The 22323-nt window shown below is 44.9% G+C and overlaps 2 protein-coding genes across 4 annotated transcripts in view; one reads left to right on the top strand and one right to left on the bottom strand.

The window, feature by feature from the left end:
• Positions 1-7117, bottom strand: part of vsir (V-set immunoregulatory receptor) — a 45118-nt gene extending 38001 nt beyond the window's left edge. For both annotated transcript variants that reach the window (XR_008726163.1, XM_055661761.1), the window contains exon 1: positions 6425-7117. Coding sequence is in view for 1 of the 2 variants with exons in the window: in XM_055661761.1 (XP_055517736.1) it covers positions 6425-6500 (76 nt within the window). In the remaining variant the exon portion in view is untranslated. The remainder of the gene's footprint in view (positions 1-6424) is intronic.
• cdh23 (cadherin-related 23) overlaps positions 1-22323 on the top strand; it is a 533293-nt gene that overhangs the window by 462198 nt on the left and 48772 nt on the right. For both annotated transcript variants that reach the window (XM_055661759.1, XM_055661758.1), the window contains exons 37-38: positions 19516-19737; positions 21990-22109. In XM_055661759.1, coding sequence (XP_055517734.1) covers positions 19516-19737; positions 21990-22109 — 342 coding nt within the window. The remainder of the gene's footprint in view (positions 1-19515; positions 19738-21989; positions 22110-22323) is intronic.

The following is a 22323-nucleotide window of genomic DNA, read 5'->3' as shown; positions in this document are numbered from 1 at the left end:
ACCAGGGCCAATTGTAGAAAAGTCTTGCCGAATCTTACATTAGAGATTGAGGCCATTCGGCCCATCTTGCCCCTCCTTTGATTCCATGTCCTGCAAATGACTACTTGCCCTGTGTTGGCACCCAGTCTTGGTCCCACCACCAGTTGTGGTCTCGACCTGAGAGTGAGCAGGAACTTAAATTTAAGACTAAGGGGTAAGCCATTTGATGAGGGGAAATCCCTTCTCCCAAAGAGTGATGAACCCATGGAAATCTCAGCCCCAGAAAGCAGTTGAAGCTAAATCATTAAATATATGAAGGAAGGAATTAGATAGGTGCAGAGGGAACAAGGGGTACAGAGGTAAAGGGGGAGCCAGCTACTGAATTTGTACACAAAAAGCTGGAGTAACTCAGCAGGATAGGCAACATCTCTGGAGAGAAGGAATGGGTGACGTTTCGGGTTGAGTCTCTCCAGAGATGCTGCCTGTCCCACTGAGTTACTCCAGCCGTTTGTGTCTACGGTTTAAAGCAGCGTCTGCAGTTCCTTCCCACACTGAATCATAGCCATGATCATTAAACACTCGAAGGATCAAAGGGCCGTCTCCTGCGTCTTTCCTCTGAGTTTCTATCTCACGTTTGCTGACCGATGGAGGGTCACACTCGCCAGCTGCTGTGGTGGGGTTTGACTTTTAAGTGGAGCCTGGATGCTGGTCGGCTGGCTAAACCACTTTGCAACCACACACCCACCTGTGGTTTGTGGATGTAATGGAGTGAACATGGTCACACACACATCCACCATCATTTTTTAGCTGTTGTGTTGGAGGGTGTGGGTGGCTGAGGTTCCCCTGCATCCCCGCGCCAGGCTCCTGGATGAAGAACTTTCTCCTCAGTTTCCTCTCGTCCACTTGTCAGTCGCACTAAATCTGTCCCCCCCCCGGCCATTGGATTGACAAGCATAACTGGAGACACAACCAGTTCAGGAGCACTGTCTTTAGTACTAGAATTCTACTATTTCAGAGGGCAAAACGAATTGTGACGAGATTGCAGAATTTGGGTGTTTAGCAGGTTTTTTTAATTTCCAATGATAAACTTGTTGTGTATCTTGAGAGGAATGGTGCATTATCTCGGAAAGTTCACTGTAAACAAACACAGCATGTTGCATCTATTCCAGTCATTTCAGTGCTTTGTGAGGCATCCTGCGGGTGTGATGTGATATACAAAGACATGGTTGTTCAATAAGAGATGTGACCTTATCACGTATCTACACATTGCGAAAATGGATTGATTGTAATCAGGCACTATATATAACCATATAACAATTACAGCACGGAAACAGGCCATCTCGGCCCTTCTAGTCCGTGCCGAACACTTACTCTCACCTAGTCCCATCTACCTGCACTCAGACCATAACCCTCCATTCCTTTCCAATCCATATACCTATCCAATTTTATTTTCAGATGATAAAATCGAACCTGCCTCCACCACTTCCACTGGAAGCTCATTCCACACAGCTACCACTCTCCGAATAAAGATGTTCCCCCTCATGTTACCTTTCTGCTGACTGGATGGCATGAAACAAAAAGCTTTTCACTGTACCTCAGTACACGTGACAATAAACTAAACTGCAAACTGACCAGTCGAGACAGATTAGTTGGAGCAATTGAACTGGGAAAATGAACAGTGGAAGGATCATCAAATGTGATGTCTGAAGGAATACAGCAGCACAGGGCAGTAGAGCCGCTGCCTCACACTGCCAGAGACCCCTGTTCAATCCTGACGACAGGTACGGTCTCTGTGGAGTTTGCACGTTCTCCCTGGGTTTTCTCTGGGTGCTCCAACTTCCTCTCACATCCTGAAGATGTGCAGGTTTGTAGGTAAATTGCTTCTGGTGTGTAGGATGTGAAACTGGAAGCAGTGAACGATGGTCGATGGTCAGTGTGGACTTGCTGGGCCGAAGGGGCCTGTTTCCATGCTGTATCTCTGATACTAAAACTAAGGAGCAGGCGCTTCGACCCATCAAGACCACATGAGCTCTTTCACATAGCCGTCCATTCTGAAATTAATTACCCCGTACCTTCTTTTAGTTTCAGCGAGTATCTATCAGGTTCTCCTGGAACATTACACCTGCATTTTTTTCACTTCCCCGTCACTGCCAAAATCCTACCAGATGCCGGTTTAAATTGAAGGTAGGCACAGAATGCTGGAGTAACTCAGTGGGACAGGCAGCATCTCCGGAGAGAAGGAATGGGTGACGTTTCGGGTTGAGACCCTTGTCTCCATTCCTTGTCTCCCATTCCTTGTCTCCATAGATGCTGCCTGGCCCGCTGAGTTCCAGCATTCTGTGTCTATCTTCCAAATCCTACCATTTGGTTGGATTAAAAAAAAATCTCCCCCTTTCAATTTGTCAATGATTGTAAGTCCGTGCCCATTGCCTATCAACTCTCAGTCAATAGAAGAACATTCTTACCAGATCTCTCATGACCCACGAGGACCATGCCTGAGATGTTACCTACCAGCAGTGGAAAATGTGACTGTCTGTTTGTAAATGCAGAGCATAGCTCGGAGGAGAGAAACATGTACAGTGCAATTGATTTTCCGCAAACCCAAGATGTGTGGTGTGTTGGAAACAGCCTCCACATTTTCCCCCTGCTTTGTATATTCTACATCAGATACAGATGCAATTCTGAAGGAGGAGAGGAACGATAGAGATATTAGGGACTTTTCTTAGATATTAGAAATGAATTACTGTGGTAAGGGGGGTGGTGAATTAAATTTGACTATTTCCAGTTCTAGCCAGCCGATCCAAGAGGGATATTGCACCAGAAAGGTGAGAAAGTAAACAGAAACTGCCGCCCCCCAGCTTCTTCATTCCCTTACAGATCTGGGAGGGGGGGGGAGAGAAATCTTGGACAGACTCTGGTGCAGTTCCTGGAGCCAGAAGATGTTTTGTTGTTTGGGAGGTGAGGAACAGAGTGATGTGTGCCTTGGTGAGCTCTCCATTACCCGTGGTCCTCCTCACCAGATAGATTGAATTGCTTCACTCCATGGCCCACTTCAGCAAACGCAGGTTTTCATAAGTTCTAGGAGCAGAATGAGGCCATTTGGCACATTGAGTCTACTCCGTCATTCAATCAAGGTTGATCTATCTTTGTCTCTCAACCCCATTCTCCTGCCTTCTCCCCATAACCCCTGACACCTTTACTAATCACAACACCCATCGTGCAATTTGAATGAATGAATGAATGAATAGTTTATTGGCCAAGTATTCACATACAAGGAATTTGCCTTGGTGCTCCACCCGCAAGTGACAAAATGACATACCGTGACAGTTAGGAATGACACATAAAACATTAAACATTAATAATAAAACATTATTGATTAAACATGTGAATTAAATAAAATACCAGAGCAAAAGGAGGCTTCAGATTTTTGGTTATTGAGTAGAGCTTCTACTCGTGGAAAAAAGCTGTTTTGATGTCTGGCTGTGGCAGCTTTGACAGTCCGGAGTCGCCTTCCAGAGGGAAGTGATTCAAAGAGCTTGTGGCCAGGGAGACAATTGGACACTGAATTATTATTGAAAATTGTACGGCAGCTTGGTCTAATTTCAATAGAGCATCTTGAAGGATTTCCTTATTGTGTCTTGCTCTAACCTCTTGCTTCTATCTTTTGGAACTCTTATTGGAATCGATATTTTTGTGCGTTTGAGTCCATGTGCCTGTGATGCTGTTGCAAGCGAGATTGTCATTGTATTTATGCCTCATCCGTACATGTCAATAAACTCAACTTGACTTGAGGAACATACGATGGGGTGGAAAGATTTGGAGAGGCTAATTTTTCGAGATGTGGGCCTTGGCAATTGAAGGCACAAGCTTCAATGATGGGCTGTTTGGAAACCAGCGATACATGGGAGGCTACATTGATCAGTACGTTAAATGCTGACACAATTACACACTGGGTTTTCAAAGCCCGTGGTGCTTACTTTTATGACATCTCCAAAAGAAGTCCCAAGTGTAGAGGACAATTTGCTGTGGGCCCTGCAGATGACATAGATGTTTCCCTAGCAGAAACATGAATCCATAATTTGCCACCTGCTATAGACTCTGTCTATTATTCCCATGGAACAATAAGGAACCGGACTGTGATCTGGTCATAGATTGAGACATGGGCTGAGGGGGGTTTCAGAAGGCTTTAATAAATGAGAAATTCTTCATCCCTCGATGTAGCCTATTCTTTAAGAGGATGAATAGCCTTTTTGTTTTCAAGTTGTGTGATAGATTTCAAGTTGCTGCCACCAACTTGATTTCATGCAAATGAAAGTGGATTTATTTCCAGATAATAAAACCTGTAGCATACAGAGTGACGAGAAGCTTCAGTGAACGAGTTGAGTATATTGTGAGCAGGATACTCACTGGCGTGTGGGTGTGTGTGTGGGCTGGGACACAGGATGGAGGACTTCACACACTATCACAGTTTCAGATACAAGTTGGGTGCTCACTCAGAGCCTGCTGCTCATCTGTTGCCCTTGACAAGTTGCTGCCACTAGCTGGGAATTACTTATTCAATGCCCTAACCATAAAGAGACGGGGCAACAGGTAACAAATCAGTACAGCTGTTCAATAAAAGCCCCCGTTATCTATTATGTATCTATAATACAGCACAAAACTCACATTTATTTCACTACATCTTTCACATACTCAGAATGACATTACTTTGCAAGTAAACTCTGTTTCATACGAAGAGACGTGATGTGCCCACTTTGGGACGTATTCACAATCCTCCAATCTACCTTGTTGCAGCCCTTGCGCTTTTTAATCTGCAATTTCTCTGCAGCTGGAACACTCTGCGATCTTTCCTTTCTCTTTTAGCCCCAACTGTTGTATAATGTATTGTTTGATTATAATCATGTATGGATGAACAGCACGCAAACCAAAGTCTTTCACTGTATCTCCGTACACCTGACAATAGTAATAATACTAACCCAAACAGCAGGATGACAGTGAACAGTTTCTTCAGTGTAGGGTTGTATCCAAGCACTGGCCAGGGCACCCTGCATCACCCCGATAATGTGGCGTGGCCTTTTATTACACCCGTCCAAGATGGTGCAGGGGCTGTCATTTTATTGTTATCACACGCTCGGAATTTTACCAAGAATGTCCCCACCCCCTCCCCTCCCACCCTGAGGTGTCTGCACCCTCCCTCGCCTCCCACCCTGAGATGTCTACAGTGGCAGTCAAACTCGCAGCCTGCGGGCTCCGAGTCAGGCATGATAGGTACCCACAGCCCACTGCAGTTGGAAAATAGACAGGCACGTAAACTTATAGAAACATAAATAATTCTTAAAGGATTGGACAGGTTAGATGCAGGGAAATGGTCCCGATGTTGGGCGAGTCCAGAATCAGGGGTCACAGTTTAAGAATAAGGGAGAGGCCATTTAGGACTGAGATTAGGAAAAACAATGTTTTCACCCAGAGAGTTGTGTATCTGTGGAATTCTCTGCCACAGAAGGCAGTGAAGGCCAATTCACTGGATGTTTTCAAGAGAGAGTTGGATTTAGCTCTTAGGGCTAATGGAATCAAGGGATATGGGAGAAAAGCAGGAACGGGACACTGATTTTGGATGATCGGCCATGATCATATTGAATGGCGGTGCTGACTCGAAGGGCCGAATGCCCTACTCCTGCATCTATTTTCTATGTTTCTATGTAAGGCGAGCAGAATGTAAATATTGTGAGCGGCACCTCCACTCAGAAATCGCCTGGGGTAAAGCGATTCCCATTGTACATGTGTTACACTTGCTGCTGCACCCAGCTGCTGAGCTTAAAGGGTGGCTGGGGTTTAATGAACTTTGAGCGGGGTGAGTAAGAATGAGCCGTTCCGAGAACCAAAAGCAATGTGGACTCGCAGGGAGTGTGCGAACAGTGCCTTATCTATGGCATCCTGCTGAAGACTGGCTGAGTGGAAGTCCCATTTAGTGAAACGCCCGCTCGTGAAATGCTGCAGAATACAGCTGGCCAGATTAATCTGCATTCCGCTGTTGGACAAGTGTGCGAGAAACAAGAGGATAAGAATTTCAGGAACTCGATAGCTTTGATCAGAGTTTGCGGTAACTTGGTATTGGTCTTTAACTTTACATTTAAAGACCTTTAAAATCGTTCCTTCCTCTAGTCCTTCGGTGAAAGAGTGTACAGTGGCAACTGCACCTCAGAGTGACAACTAACCAGGGCTGTCCATGTTTTGCTTGTAAACCCAAAACTTGGTTTCGAACCAATTTATAACTCTGATGAAAAAACATCACAACGCAATTAAAAAAAAAAAGAGAAGTCACTATTTCAGATCTGCATCTAGATTAACTCAAACGCAGTATTGCACTATTGAAATGGCAGCAGTCTGAAGTATTGTCAGGCAAATGCAGCAAAGAGCAGTCTTGTTAGCGCACAATCTTTCTTACCTTTTGTAACTGTGACGAGAATCAGTATGACAGCCAACACTTGTAGCTGACAGGTTATCCGGTTTTGAACATCCATTGCTGTGTGCTTGTCTTCACAGACTCAATCTCCTTTCATCTGTTAGCTCCCCTGTCCGAGTGTATGTGTATGAGCGAGTGAGAGAGAGAGAGAGAGAGAGAGATCCTCATTGATGTTTACTGTATGAGCTTTAAGCATTGACTTCAGGCCAGAATCTGTGAGTGTCTGTGTTTAATAGGCTCAAGCTCTGTGAAAGAAACTTGAAACCAGAAATTTGCATGAGGCAGTCCCACAAATGTTTTAATTGGCCCCGGCCTCAGGAACTGGCGCCTCTATTGCTGCTGTCAGACAGTACGTTAGAAGAGAGGAAGCAGGCTGGTACTTATTCCTGGCTCTTGGCAACTTTGCTCCCCCAAACCCCCCAATAATTCAGGGTGATAATGACACAATTGCACCTGCCAGTCTGGTAAAGTGGGCCACTCCACCAAAGCTGCCAGGAATGCATGCATTATGACACATGAGGCCCTATGTTACACTCAGTGTGCAGAGTCTAAGTTGCTCCTATGTTCTAGGAGCAGAATTAGGCCATTCAGCCCATCAAGTCAACTCTACCATTCAATCAAGGCTGATCTACCTTTCCCTCAACCCCATTCTTCTCCCCATGCCTTCTCCCCATGCTGACTGCGGTTGGCATGTCATCACCTCCTCAACAACCAACAATGGAGCATTGTGGGCTCCTTGGCCATCAGTGCCGGCTCTGATTTGTTCTGTTCCTTTTCACACCTCTAGTTTCCCTCTTCCCTGACTGAGTTTGAAGAAGGATCTTGACCCGAAACGTCATCTATTCCTTTTCTCCACAGATGATCTCCTTGATCTCCGAAGCTCGATAACCAACACCCCCTCACCAATATTTCTCCTCCATCTCCAATGTTATTTAAAAGACAAAGCACATTAGATTATAGTCACAACTAGACTAATTGGGACCCGTTGGGTCCCAGCTTCACACGGGAGGCCTGGTCCCCCAATGCAATATTCCACCTCTCCACCAATTCCAATATCGCTGGCCAGTTGGGTTCTGGAGTGCTAGTATGGGTGTTGTGGGCCAAAGGGATTGGTTTCCAGACCACATAAAATCACATAAACCACATAAAGGGCACTCACAGTTGAGTAGACACTCAGTGTTGTGTAGATTCCCCGTTCAGACTGAGAGTTGTGGCCTCTCCCTCGCCATCTTGCAGTGACTGAGCCATGTCCAGACTTCCGGGTTTTATAGTCCCTCCCCCCCCCCCCCCCCCCCACCCCCCAGAAGGGGTGTGGCCTTCATCGCGATGATTGACAGAAGAGAGAATCACAAGATTTTTTAAACACTAATAACTTTTTTTAATCGATGGGAAAAATCCTCGGGGCCTGGTCATCGAAGGAGGACTCTGACTAAGATGGCCAAAAAATCACAGCCATATATGGTAGCGTTTTTTTTTCTAAAATCAAAAAACAACGAAACAGGAAGTGGTCAAGATGAGACTTTTAATTATATAGATGTAATACTGCACCGAACCAGGCAACTTGTGTAGGAAGGAACCTCAGACACTGGTTTACACTGAAGATGGACACAAAATGCTGGAGTAACTCAGCGGGTCAGGCAGCATCTGTGGAGAAAAGGAATGGGTGACGTTTTGGATCAAGACCCTTCTTCAGATTGAGTATCAGGGTAGAGGGAAACTATGAAAAGGTGCAGGACAAATCAGAGCCAGGACTGATGGCCAAAGAGCCCACAATTGTCCATTGTTGGCTGTGGAGGAGATGATAACGAGGGGATACAAACAGTGAAACCATCAGGATGACTATGGTGGGGGTGGTACAGAGAGAATGGGAATGCAAGGGTTACTTGAAATTAGAGAAATCAATACTCGTACCACTCGGTTGTAAGCTGCCCAAGTGAAATATGAGGTGCTGTCTCTCCAATTTGCATCTGGCCTCACTCTGACTCATCCATGCTGACCAATATCCCCATCTAAGCTAGACCTATCTTGTCCAAATCTCTTTTAAGTGTTATTATTGTATCTGCCTCAACCACTTCCTCTGGCAGTTTGTTTCATCCATACACTGTGTGAAGACATTGTCTCGCATGTCCCTTTTCACAGGTCTTGTTTGCCCTTAATCGTATGTCCTGACGCCCTTATCTGGGAAAAAGATTGCAGACGCCTGGAAAGCACAGGGGGTCCAAGGCTCCCTGGAAAGAGGTCGCGGAGGGGTGAAGAATGTTTTTGGCATGCTGGTCTTCATCGGGAAAGGCATGAGTATAGAAGTCAAGATGTTATGTTGCAGTTGTACAAGACGTTGGTCGGACTGCACATGGAGTATTGTGTTCAATTTTGATGGCCGTGCTGTGCAGTCACTGACATTAAGCTGGAAACAGTGAAGGACGTTTTTACGAGGCTGTCGCCAGGACTTGAGGGATGGAGCAATAGAGAGAGATTAGGTGAGAGAGGCAGAGTTTAAAGGAGATATGCGCTGCAAGTTGTTTTTACACAAAGGGGCATGGCTACCAGGAACACACTACGGGTGGGGGCAGATGCAATGGTGTCACGTACACTTAGATAGGCACATGGACATGCAGAGAATGGATCAGTATGGATCATGCAAAGACAAATGAAATGAGCTTATCTTGATCTCACGTTTGGCACAGACTTGATGGGCCAAATAGCCTGTTCCTGTGCAGTACTGTTCTGCGTTCTATTAGGCTAGGCATTTATTTGTTTGAGTGTAGGAGAGATAGTATAAAATCATGAGGGTCTTAGAGAGGGCAAATCCTTTCCTCAGGGTTGGGCAATCAACAACTGGAGGACCTCGGTTTAAGGTTGGAGAGGAAATATTCAATTGAGTCTGTGGAATTCTCTGCCTCAGAGGGCGGTGGAGACTGATTCTCTGGATACTTCCAAGAGAGAGCTAGATAGGGCTCTTGAAGATAGCAGAGTTAGGGGATATGGGGAGAAGGCAGGAACGGGGTACTGATTGTGAATGATCAGCCATGATCACATTGAATGGTGGTGTTGGCTTGAAGGAGTATGACCTATTCCTGCATCTATTGTCTATTGTCTATTGAACCCTGAGAAGCAACTGTCTCACACAGAGGGTGTTACGTATATAGAACAAGCTGCCAGAGGAAGTGGTTGAAACAGGTGCAAAAACAATATTTAAAAGACATTTTGACAGGTACGTGGACTGAAAGGATTGAGAAGAATATGGGCCAAATGCAGGCAAAAGATGGGGCCGTCTTAGATGGGTGCTTGCTAGCATGATCTCCAAACTTAAAAACTAAACTGAACTAATCAGTGTACCAAGGCATCAATGAGGGAATGGGAATTAGAACTTCGATTGTTTAATGATCAAGAATTTATTGATGACCCAGTAGTGAAGACTGTTTGAGGGAAGAGTGATCATAAGGTCACAGTGTGTGTGATCTGGTTCTATCTTAAATACATGTCTTAAACCTGGATACAGTAAACTACTGAATTAGGTTGTGAGATGCTCAGGATTAGTTAGATAGATCAAAGAATAGACAGTCAAAAGGTATCAAGTGATTTATATCTGATGGTAAAAGTCACTAGTAAGTTAATGAAACATATTTGGACAAGCCCGTGGTTAAGTAATGTTGAGAGGGATAAAGGCAAAAAACTAGGAACATTGAACCAGTTTAGGTAGGCATCTTGGCATCAGGGAGAAGTTGGGCTGTAGGGACTGTTTCCATGTTATATCTCCAAACTAAAACTAAAACTGAACTTTAGATATGCATCTTTGTCAGCATGGGCAAGTTGGGCTGAAGGGCCTGTCTCCGTCCTGCCAAACTCTATAGAAATAAACCTTTTAAAAGAAAAGAAAAATTACTCCCAGCGAGTGATTTGCCGTTCAGCACAGGAAGACTAGGGGCATTTATGGGAAGTTGTTAACCCTAAGTGAATCAGGACTCAATTGGTGCTTTTGGGTGGCACGGTGGCACAGCGGTAAAGCTACCGACTTACGGCGCAAGAGACCCGGGTTCGATCCTGATTGTACAGAGATAGCACCTTCTCCCCGTGACCTGCGTGGGTTTTCTCCAGTTTCCTCCCACTCTCCAAAGATGTACAGATTTGTTGTTTAATTGGCTTGGTATAGAAGGTAAAATTGCCCCTAGTGTGTGCAAGGTGGTGTGAATGTGCAGGGATCGCTGGTCGCTGCAGACTCGGTGGGCCGAAGGACCTGTTTCCACACTGTATCTCTGCATTAAACTAAACTTTGGTCAGATCGGCATTTTTTTTGAGGTATGAAAGTAAAAGCGGACGCGATTAATTTTGTTGCGGTGTGGAACCATGTGTTCAGAAATGAAGATGAATTTGTAAATAAGATGCGAGGTCGGGTGAGCGTGGAATGGACTGATGAACTCATGCCCCATTCCGCTGCTTCACTCGTATGTTTCCTGATGCTGCATTTCTGATGTGCAACACATTGCAACTTTTATCCCTCAAATCAGAAATTAGAGAAATTATTATAATTCCAGATATTAGGTGGTTGTCATAACCTCAGTGCGGTTCTGGTTCTGATGTTTGAGAACCTTGACGTTAGTTCCGTGCCTTTAAATTTGTGAAGTGAAACTCAGTCTGACACACAATGGCCCCACACGGCACTGCCTTCCTGTTCAACAGAGTTGTGTTCACTATCCCATATCTCCTTAGCCTGGGCCTCTCGGCAACAATGAGGCTGCCAGATCTCCAGGAGATGTTTTAGGAATGGAAACCACTTGGGCAGCACAGTGGCACAGTGGGTAGAGTTGCTGCCATACTGCACCAGGGACCCGGTTTCGATCCTGACCACGGGTGCTGTCTGTACAGAGTTTGCACGTTCTCCCTGTGTCCGTGTGGGTTTTCTCCGGGTGCTCAGGTTTCCTCCCACACTCCAAAGGCGTGCGGGTTTGTAGTTAGCTGCTGGAAATAATTATGGGCCCTAGTGACAATAGACAATAGATGCAGGGAATAGGCTGTTCGGCCCCTCGAGCCAGTACCGCCATCCAATGTGATCATGGCTGATCATCCACAATCAGTACCCCATTCCTGCCTTCTCCCCATATCCCTTGACTCCGCTATCTTTAAGAGCTCTGTCTAGCTCTCTCTTGAAAGCATCCAGAGAACCAGCCTCCACCGCCCTCTGAGGCAGAGAATTCTACAGATTCACAACTCTCGGTGTGAAAAAGTCTTTCCTCATATCCGTTCTAAATGGCTTAGCCATTATTCTTAAAACATGTAGGATACTGCTAGTGTATGGTGTGATCGCTGGTCGGCGCTGACTCGGTGGGCCAAAGGGCCTGTTTCCTTGCTGTATCTCTTAAGTCTTAAAATCTAAAGCTTGAAATTATGTTGGAAAATATTAGCATCGGAAGAAGTTAATCAATTTATTTTAAGTTTATGGATGTTTTCATTGAAGCAGTGGAGGAAGAAATCTCATGCTAAATCAATTCACTCTTCCAATAGTGAGACAAGATGATCGGAATGCTATTCCTTCTTCATCATCAATGGTCTAACTTCTGGAGATTCCAACCAAACAGCGGGACCAGAAGACCACAGGGGTTCAAGATGGCAGCTCACCACCACCTTCTCAAGACCAATTAGGGACAGTCTTTGCTTATGACATCCACATCTCAATCCTCATTAGAACCCCCAAAGCATTGGGATTCCTCAACTCTTCCTTTGTCATCACATGCTTTGACAACATTGCTGTTAGCTTTGCTAATCCTTGACATTGCTTCTCTCTGTGTCTTTATCTGTTGCCATCTTTTCACACATACTTCCTCTGAGCAATATTGCTATGGGTGGCATTGTTATTGTGTAGTGGATTGTAACCCAATATTTAAAAAAAAAACATATTTTCCTCTGCTGTGCAAGATTCATTGCCATATTGTCGAAGGACATCTTGTCCAAATTACTATCAGAAAGTATAATCAGTATAGCTCCTGAACAGAAAAGTTGTATAAATTGTCGTGTTGAAGCAGAATTACCGATGTGTCAGAACAGCATCTGCATTCTGAGCCTGTGAGCAGGTCTGTTGCCGGTCTATTGTAAGTGAATGCAGGAGTATGAACATAATGCAAGTCTTGCTGAAGTTGTCTTTAAAAAGAGCAGTTCATAGTGTCAGGAGGAAGTTGAAAGAGTTTCATCATGAGATGTTAGAATGTTTGCGACATGCCAACCTCTTTACATGGAACCATTGCAGGGTGGGTATTAAACTTCAGAACACTGTGTTTAAGAAGGAACTGCAGATGCTGGAAGATCGAAGGTACACAAAATTGCTGGAGAAACTCAGCGGGTGCAGCAGCATCTATGGAGCGAAGGAAATAGGCGACGTTTCGGGTCGAAACCCTTCTTCAGAACACTACTGGAATAGTATTAGAACATGTGGGGAAATAGTTAGAACCTGTTCCTTGCAATATCATTTATATGTATTCTTGTATGAGTTATGAGTGTTGTTAGTAAGGCCAGCATTGACGACCATTGAACCTTTCCGTTGACTGGTTAGCACGAAACAAGTACTTTTCACTGCACCTCAGTACACGTGACAATAAACTAAACTGAACTGAGTAAGAAGGAACTGCAGATGCTGCTTGAAACCGAAGATAGACACAAAAAGCTGGAGTAACTCAGCGGGACAGGCAGCATCTCTGGGGAGAAGGGTGAAGTTTCGGGCCGAGACCCTTCTTCAGACTGATTATTCTTCTGAGGCGGAGAATTCCACAAATTCACAACTCTCAGGGTGAAAAGGTTTTTCCTCATCTCAGTTCTAAATGGCCTAGCCTTTATTCTTAAACTGTGGCCCCTGGTTCTAGACTCCCCCAACATCGGGAACATGTTTCCTGCATCTAGCCTGTCCACAATCCCGTAATAATTTTATATTTGTGCGGGAACAGAGCAACTGAGAGGTTTACATGCGGAAATCTTTCAAAGGTGAGAAGGTGGGGAAAGTTTAATGGATGCTAGAATCTTCAGAGAAGCTTAAAGTGCCAAGGCATTGAAATGTCAACATTGGCAGGTAGATTGTTATTAAATGTGAACATGGATGAGAGTGAACCCAAGGAAAGTAAATGGGTAATATCCTCCTCATGTTCCCATTCTTATACGCAAATCCAGGCTGGAAGTTGGAAGAGACAGTGATATGAAGCCTTTAGAAGGGGGTGCTCCTACTGTGTGCTTTCATCTGGGATCCACTTCCTCTCTGGTTTGCATGAGAACATGAGTGTTTGCATACACATCACAACAATCGCATGCTCAACATCAACAATCCAAGGAACTCACTGCTGTTTGCAGAAAGGGGAAGTCGGGAGACCACAAGCCTGTTTCCATCGGTGGGTCAACGGTGGAGAGAGTTAGCAGTTATAATTCTTGGGCATTATTATCTCGGATATTTTGTGCTGGGCCCAGCAAATAGATGTAATCACAAAGAAAGTGTGTCAGCATCTCAAACTTGTGAGAGGTTTAAAGAGATTCACCATGCCACCGAATGCTCTAACTTCCACAGAAGTATTCCAAGTGGTTGTATCATGGAGGCATGCGGTGCTGGCTCGAAGGGCCGAATGGCCTCCTCCTGCACCTATTTAGTATGGCTTGGTAAAGTCATAAGGGATAGGTGTCGAGTTAGGCCATTTGGCTCATCAAGTCTACTCTGCCATTCAATCATGGCTGATCTATCTGTCCCTTCCAATCCCATTCTCCACCTGGCTCACCATAACCTCTGACACCTGTACCAATCAAGAATCTATCTATTAAAAATATCCACTGCCGGCCTCCACAGCCTTCTGTGGCAAAGAATTCCACAGATCCACCACCCTCTGAGTAAAGAATCCTCTCGCAGGAACGCAAGAGGCCACAGAGAGTGGTGGACTCAACCCGGTGCCTTCCCCACCATCAGAAGCATCTACTGTACACAAGGCGCTGCCTGACGAAGGTGGAATCTGTCATCAAGGAATCTCAGCATGCGGCTCATGTCCTCTTCTCACTGTTATCATGGGGCAAGAGATTCAGGTGCTTGAAGTCCCACATCGCCAGGTTCAAGAACTACTCTCCCACCGCCATCAGGTTCTTGAATCGACCCGCCCATCCCTAATCCTACCTCTGCAACGGAACACTACACACCACCTCTTGCACAATCGCACACTTGTTTTCTACTCGTATTCCCACGTTCATCTCTTGTTTCCTTTCACAGTGTTAAGCCCCTGTCTCACGATGCGAGTTTACCCAAGAGTTCTCCAAAGTTTTTAAAAAATCAAACTCGTGGTACCTCATCACGAGTATTTTTTTACTCTTGGACATTTTTCACACTGTTGAAAAAACTTCACGAGTTTCCGCGTTTCCCAAGTACTTGCCGTTAGAATTACGAGCCGCTACGAGACATCCACGAGCTCCGACGTACCCGCTACGTACATTCTACGTACTTACCACGAGTTTGATTTTTTTTTTAAACTTGGGAGAGCTCTTGGGGCAGGGGCTTTGTTCTGTTCACTGTCTTGGATCATTTATGTACAATTTAAGGTTTTGTGTAATTGCTTGAGACCTGTGATGCTGCTGCAAGCAAGTCTTTCATTGTACCCGCACCTCACCATACTTGTGCCTGTGACAATGAACAACTAACTGGACAGGATCTCTCTCTTCCCCTGCTTCCTTATTTTTGGTGCATTCGTTTGAAAGGTTCACGGAGAACCCGGACTTTGGGAACGTGTCTGTCTCCACAATACACAAGGTGTGAGCAGAGAGAAGCGTGCAGTTTGCAGTTGTTTTTCTGGATGGCGGAACAATGATGCATTTGCTTACGAGCAAGAATCAGTTTTCATTCTCTGTTCCTTAAGAGAGGTTTCCTGTTTATTGTATTAGTTTGCGTTTTAACTCGACCTCACTCACTCAGCATGGTTGCTCTCTTGCAGAAAGTGCCTGTAACACATACACACTGTGCCTCAATGCCACTAGGTCGTATTGGACATAGACAACGATTAATTAATGTGCCGGAAGGAACTGTAAATGCTGGCTTGTACCGAAGATAGACACAAGGTGCTGAAGTAACTCAACGGGTCAGGCAGCATCTCATGAGCAAAGGATGAGGTGATGTTTATTTTGACTGTTCACCTATCCCTTTTCTCCAGAGATGCTGCCTGACCCGTTGAGTTACTTCAGCACTTTGTGTCTATCAATGAGTAATTAAGACCAATTGTCGGGAATCCTCTCGATTTGATCTGAGATTGAAGCCAAGCTTCACCTGCCTGATCAGATGGATATTGGACGTTTGGGTCTACTCCGCCATTTGGTTAAATTGTGATGGAACTTGTGTCTCCTGCATCTTCTTGTACTATTCAAAAATCACAAATCTCTGCTTGTAAACATGCAAAGCTCAAGTTATTCCAGTACCATGACAACGCTGGCATCTACACAGCAATTTGGAAAATTGCCCAGGAATGTCCTGCCTGGAAAATTACTGCCTGATCGGTCTTCAGCCAAGTGATGGAAGATGTCATCGAACATAGAACAGGAACAGGCTCTTCGGGCCACAGTGTCCTTGGCTGGACGTGCTGTTACTTTAACAGTGTCAAACTTTGTCTGACTTTGCTAAAGGTCGGCCTGAACCAAGTTTGCCTTTCCTCGCACATCCCAACTCAAACCAAGATGATCAATGATCCGCAAAAAAATCAAAGAGCTAGAGGAATTCAGCTGGTCAGGCAGCATCAGTGGAAGGAATGGACAGTTGATGTTTTGGGTCAGGACTCTTCTTCAGACTGTTGTAGTCGTGGTGAGAAGGGTGGAAAGCAGGTTAGGGCAAAGCTTGACAGGTGGTAGATGGATACAACTGAGGGATTGGCAGATGGGTGGAGTCAGTGACAAAGTCTAGAGATGAAAAGAAGACACAATAGTGGCAGAGGAGTGAAATGTAAAGCTGTCGGAAGGGACATGGGTGGAAAGAGACAGGGAAGGAGAAGACAGGGGTTAAAGCGAAATATGGTACCCGGGGTTGGAAGATGAGTGTGCGGAGAGGGGGAAAGGGTCAGAGTGACCAAGGAGGTGGGGGATGTTGGAAGAAATGCGTATGCACTGGAGTAGAGGGAGTAGGGGACAAGACATATAGGAGGTATTACTTGAAACTGCGGCTCAATTTTCTCTCAGTTTTGTTGGGAATTTGGGGAGAGAGGAGGAGGAGAAGAGGGAGCTCGGATGATATGAGGATGTGGTAGAAGCAATTTGATTCATTAACCTTAAGGAGCATCCCGAATAAAATTAAAGGAGACCCTGGGAGCATTTTGAACAATGGTTGACTCTGAGCGGCAATGGCTATAATGCTTCATATTATGCAAGTGGTTTGGATAAAAATAGCCAATTTTTATTTTGAGTTGTGATGCAATGATGTGGACATCTGCCTATTGCATCATACATATTTTCCCTCAGTAACAAAAATCATGTTTGTTCTCCAAGGCTTGTGCAGATCGGGATTCTCAGCTCATCTTTTGTTCTCATCCTTCTGAACACACGCACTAGACATCTGAGTGCATTGCATTGTTACTAATACAATTCAGCATTCTTGCAGTGTGGGCTCACTCCAGTGGTCTGCCTTTATAACTCGAGCTTCGTCATACTCCTTTGATATGTCCCACAATAGCATTTCAGTCCCATTAAATGATTCATTGATAAGGAGCAGAAAATGCTGCTGTAAATAACAGCGTAGCAATCAGTCAGCATTGTGCGAAAGTTGTACGATTCTGCTCGGGATGAATAACGCACGGTGGGTGGCACGGTGGCGTAGCGGCAGAGTTGCTGCCTCACAGCGCCAGAGACCCGGGTTCGATCCCGACCACGGGTGCTGTCTGTACGGAGTCTGTACGTTCTCCCTGTGACCTGTGTGGGTTTACTCCGAGATCTTCGGTTTCCTCCCACACTCCAAAGATAGAATAGAATAGAATAGAATAGTTTCTTTATTGTCATTGTAACATGAGTCATGTACAACGAAATTTAAAAATGTCAGCCAGTCAGTGCACCATTCAAACATTTCTAAAGCTAACGATACATACAAGGTAAAATATTAAAAGATGAACAACTAAATAAATATCACGAAAATAGCACGCATAAACACCCAACCCTCCATCCTTCTGTCGATTTCACAGTGTACCACAGTCCCTTAGTATGTATCGCCCCTGCGTTCCTTGGCGGCTACATTTAGTGCTTTTATAGCAGTGGGGTAAAAACTGCTTAGACAGATAGACAGATTTGCAGGTTAATTGGCTTGGTGTAAATGTAAAAAATGTACAAAAATGTTCGTAGTGTGTGTAGGGCAGTGTTAGTGTGTGGGGACCACTGGTCGGTGCAGACGCGGTGGGCCAAAGGGCCTGTTTCCACGCTGCATCTCTAAACTCAATTAAACTAAACGCATCTCCAGAGTACAGCTGCTTTGTCTCTGCTGTAAGGTGGTGGAATGCACTCCTAGCTGATCCCTCTCACTCCCCTTTACTCTATGCATCCTTCCCCTCCAGGCTGCACTCCCTTCCAGAGCAGTCTCTTTGGCATCCCATTGATATTGTCCATGCAGATCAATGACAAGCAAGTAAATCCTTCACATCATGTGAAGATAAAATTGAATTGAATATTTCTTTACCGATGCCAACTACTAGTGGCCAGTTGTAAAACAACCATGGATTTATCTGGGCACAATATTCCTCTTGAAGAACAATTGCATTGCTATAAAACATAGAACAGTACAGCACAGGACCAGGCCCTTCAGCCCACAATGTCCATGCTGAACATGATGCCTAGTTAAACTGATCTTATCTGCCTGCACATGATCTATATCCCTTTATTCCCTGCACTTCTACATGCCTATCTAAAAGCCTCTTAAACACCACTATGGTATCTGCCTCCACCACCACCCCTGGCAATGCGTTCCAGGCCCCTACCAACCTCTGTATAAACAAACTTGCCCCGCGCATCTCCAGTGTTGGACTTTTCCACTCTGGGGGAAAAGGTTCTGACTATCTATCTTATCTATGCCTCTCATAATTGTATATATTTCCATCAAGTCTGCCCTCAACCACTGATGTTCCAGAGAAAACTAATTCAAGTTGATCCAAGGGATCTGAAGAAGGGTCTCAACCTGAAACGTCACCCATTCCTTCTCTCCAGAGATGCTGTCTGTCCCGCTGAGTCACTCCAGCATTGTGTGTCTATCTTCAAGTCTATCCAACCTCTCCACGTAGCTGAAACCCTCTCATCCTCTTACACACATAATGCAACGCTAACAGCAATATTATCAGTAGGTTTGAGATTTATCAAAGGGAATTATCAATGGAACGTGGATGGGATGATATTTTATTTCAAAACACACATCACCATGATAACTTCCTCCCATAATATTTTAATTAAACGATTAATTAATAGGTCTTTCAATCCAATCCTTTGGGGTTTTTTTAAGCTCTGATTCCATTCATTTAAAGGCAGATATTTCTAGCCTGGCTGTGCAAAACCTATCAAGCCAGTTACAGGCTGTGGCTTGGGGTGGTGGAGGTGGAGAGGTGGGTGATGTTGTGGGGAGGAAATGGCTTTAACAAGTATCTCCTCTCTTGAAGGTCATGGTTCAAGAGATGCAAAGAGGTGCAGGGTTTCGACTACCAGTTTCAAACCTTACCCAAAGTCAACTTTTTTATTTCACTTCATGGGAGTGTTTTATTTTTTTTGTTCCTCCAGCACCACTTATTCAAAAGGTCAAAAACGTGAGGGCTTTTGTTGTGAATCAGACAAGATAATTTCCACTGTCAAAATGCTCAAAAGGCAGCAGGTGGTTTTATTGGACATAAAAACCAGAGAGAGAAGGGGGAAATGTTTTACAGGGCAAAGTGGAATGGTTTTGGAAGCAGAATCTAGAAGAACATTCAGAAGAGAACTGGAATAACACAGGAAATGCAAACATCTTGGAGGAAAAGGATAGAGGGGTGAGATTAATGGAAGATCTCTCTCAGAGAGCCAGCATAGACACAGTGTGCCCAGGGACCTCCTGTTTCTGCAGCTGACCCACCATCTCTTTGTTGCAGGTGACAACGTCCGTACTTGTCAACATATTGGATGAGAATGACAACCACCCAGTGTTCCACCAGCAGCAGTACGACATCACCTTGGATGAAGGGCCGTCTAGTTTGGATTCTTTCACTGTCAACGTGAACGCAACCGATCGGGACGAAGGTCCCAATGGAACCGTGACTTATGCCATTGTTGACGGAAACATAGACAACACATTCACCATCCACAGTACCATGGTGAGTAGTAAGCGTCAACAAGTTCCATTCACACACATGGATCGCAAATGAGGTCAGAACTCAGACAAGTGTTATTTAGTCAAATTTGAAGGCATATAACATGGATGAATTAACAGGGGGGGCACGGTGGTGCAGCGGTAGAGTTGCTTCTTACAGCGCCAGAGACCCGGGTTGGATCTTGGTTACGGGTGCTGTCTGTACAGGGTTTTACATTCTCCCCATGACCCGCATGGGTGTACCCCGAAACTTTGGTTTCCTCCCACACTCCAAAAAAGTACAAGCTTGTAGGTTAATTATATATAAAAATTGCCCCGAGTGTAGGATATTATTCTTATCGGATCCACATCATAAGATGAGGAATTGTTCAGGCCTGAGTTGAACACACTTCTCATCATCTACATAGAATGGCAACTTGCGCTTCATGTGCTTCTTGTGCACAGCGGTGGAAAGATTGGCGGAAACAGGGCCGCGAGGTCAACCTTGGCCCCAGGATATTGTTAATGTGCAGGGATCGTGGATTCAGTGGGCAGAAGGGCCTCTTACCACGCTGTACATCTAAACTAAACTAAACGCTAATAGTCATGTAAGTGGGCCTGACCAAATATCATTGCAGAATCAAGGCTGCAGGCTGGTCAAAATATGGAAGTAAATATTCAATATTCGGGAAGGGCACCCAAAAAGGGAAAGGGGATGGAGTATCGCTATTAATAAGCAATGGTGTCATTAAATAATTTGGGAAGGATTTAGTTCTGGCAGATGGTGCTGATATGGAATTAGAATAGTTTCAGGTACAAGCAGTGGCAAGGGTAGAGAATTGTGGTGAGAGTAGGCTATAGGCATCTGAATAGTGTCTGTATCGTAAGTACAAGAGAGGAAATGAGAAGTGTATGTAAAACTTTGTAACACAGTAGTCATTGTAGACTTCAAATTAAAATTTAAAAAAAACTGCAGTAGCTGGCTTTCTGAAATAAAAACTGAAAATGCAGGAAAATGTGAGCTTGTGGAAAGGGAAAAAGTTAATATTTCAGGCCAAAGGCCCATCACCCAAACTCAGCTGAAAGGTCTTCAACTTCAAACATTGATGGTGTGTCTTAGATAGACTTGACCTACATAGAGAGTGTGTATTTCTAATTAATGCAGTAAATGCAGAGGATGATTTCCTGGAATGTATAAGGTAGATTTCTAATTCAATAAACTGAGCTTCCTGGGGAGATTGTAGATCTAGTAAAATGCAATGACGATGGCGTTAATTCATAAATTAGGGTGGCATAGTGGCACAGCGGTAGCGTTGCTGCCGTACAGCGCTTTCAGCGGCAGAGACCCGGGTTTGATCCCGACGACGGGTGCAGTCTGTACGGTGTGTGTACGTTCTTCCCGTGACCGCGTGGGTTTTCTCCGAGACCTTCAGTTTCCTCCCACACTATAGACGTACAGGTTTGCAGGTTAATTAGCTTCCCATAAATTTAAATTGTCCTGAGTGTGTGTTTTTAGATATTTTTCTCGAAAATAAGGGGTAGACGATTTTGGGTTGATGGGAGAAATATCTACAGTCAGAGGGTAGACAAAGATGCTGGAGAAACTCAGCGGGTGAGGCAGCATCTACGGAGCGAAGGAAATAGGCAATGTTTCTGGTCGAGAACCTTTGTATTTCTCGACCCTGAGGGCAGTGGAGGCTGAAACGGTGATTGCATTCAAAACTAACGTCAATTAATTTCTGGATATTGAAATAGGAAATGTGAGTATGCGGCAGAAAACAGAGATAGACAATAGGTGCAGGAGGAGGCCATTCGGCCCTTTGAGCCAGTACCGCCATTCAATGTGATCATGGCTGATCATTCCCAATTAGTACCCCGTTCCTGCCTTCTCCCCATATCCCCTGACTCCACTATCTTTAAGAGGCCTATCTAGCTCTCTCTTGAAAGTATCCAGAGAACCTGCCTCCACCACCCGCTGAGGCAGAGAAGGTCAACTATCATCTTATTGAACGGCGGCGCAGAGTCGAGGTCCAAATAACCTACGAATTATGTTAAAGATCAGACCCCTATTCTGACATATATATTTCTTCCAGTAAGGATAACATTTTTGTGTCTCTGTAATTGTGTAGCCATTGTACTAAACATTCGAAGCATGTCGCAAGCATTGCCCGATAAAGATACTGGTCTGTCCATTCTTCTGTTGCAATTAGGATGTAAATAAAAGTTTTATCTGTGTGTACGTTGAATAAATTAAGTTATATCGTTCTGTTGCTCCAGGGTGAAATCAAGGCAGTGAAAGAATTGGACTATGAGTTGTGCCATGGCCGATACACACTCATTGTTACGGCCACTGACCAGAGTCCAAAGCCTGCACACCGCCTGACCACCACCACCACAGTAAGTACTTCGGAGTGAAGGAGACGGCTGATATACTACTTTCCTCCTGCAGATGTTACAAGCCTTCTACGCCCGAACCTCCAGACTCAGGAACAGCTTCATTCCCAGAGCTATAGCGGCTCTGAACCGGCCCTGCTGAGTGCCCCCACCCCCCCATGGACTGTCTCCCTCGGATGGTCACGTCACACAGACACATCTGTGCTTTAGTCTGTTT

This window comes from Leucoraja erinacea, chromosome 34, assembly GCF_028641065.1.
Source record: "Leucoraja erinacea ecotype New England chromosome 34, Leri_hhj_1, whole genome shotgun sequence".
Lineage (NCBI taxonomy): Eukaryota > Metazoa > Chordata > Chondrichthyes > Rajiformes > Rajidae > Leucoraja > Leucoraja erinaceus.
This window is presented reverse-complemented; position numbering and strand designations above follow the sequence as displayed.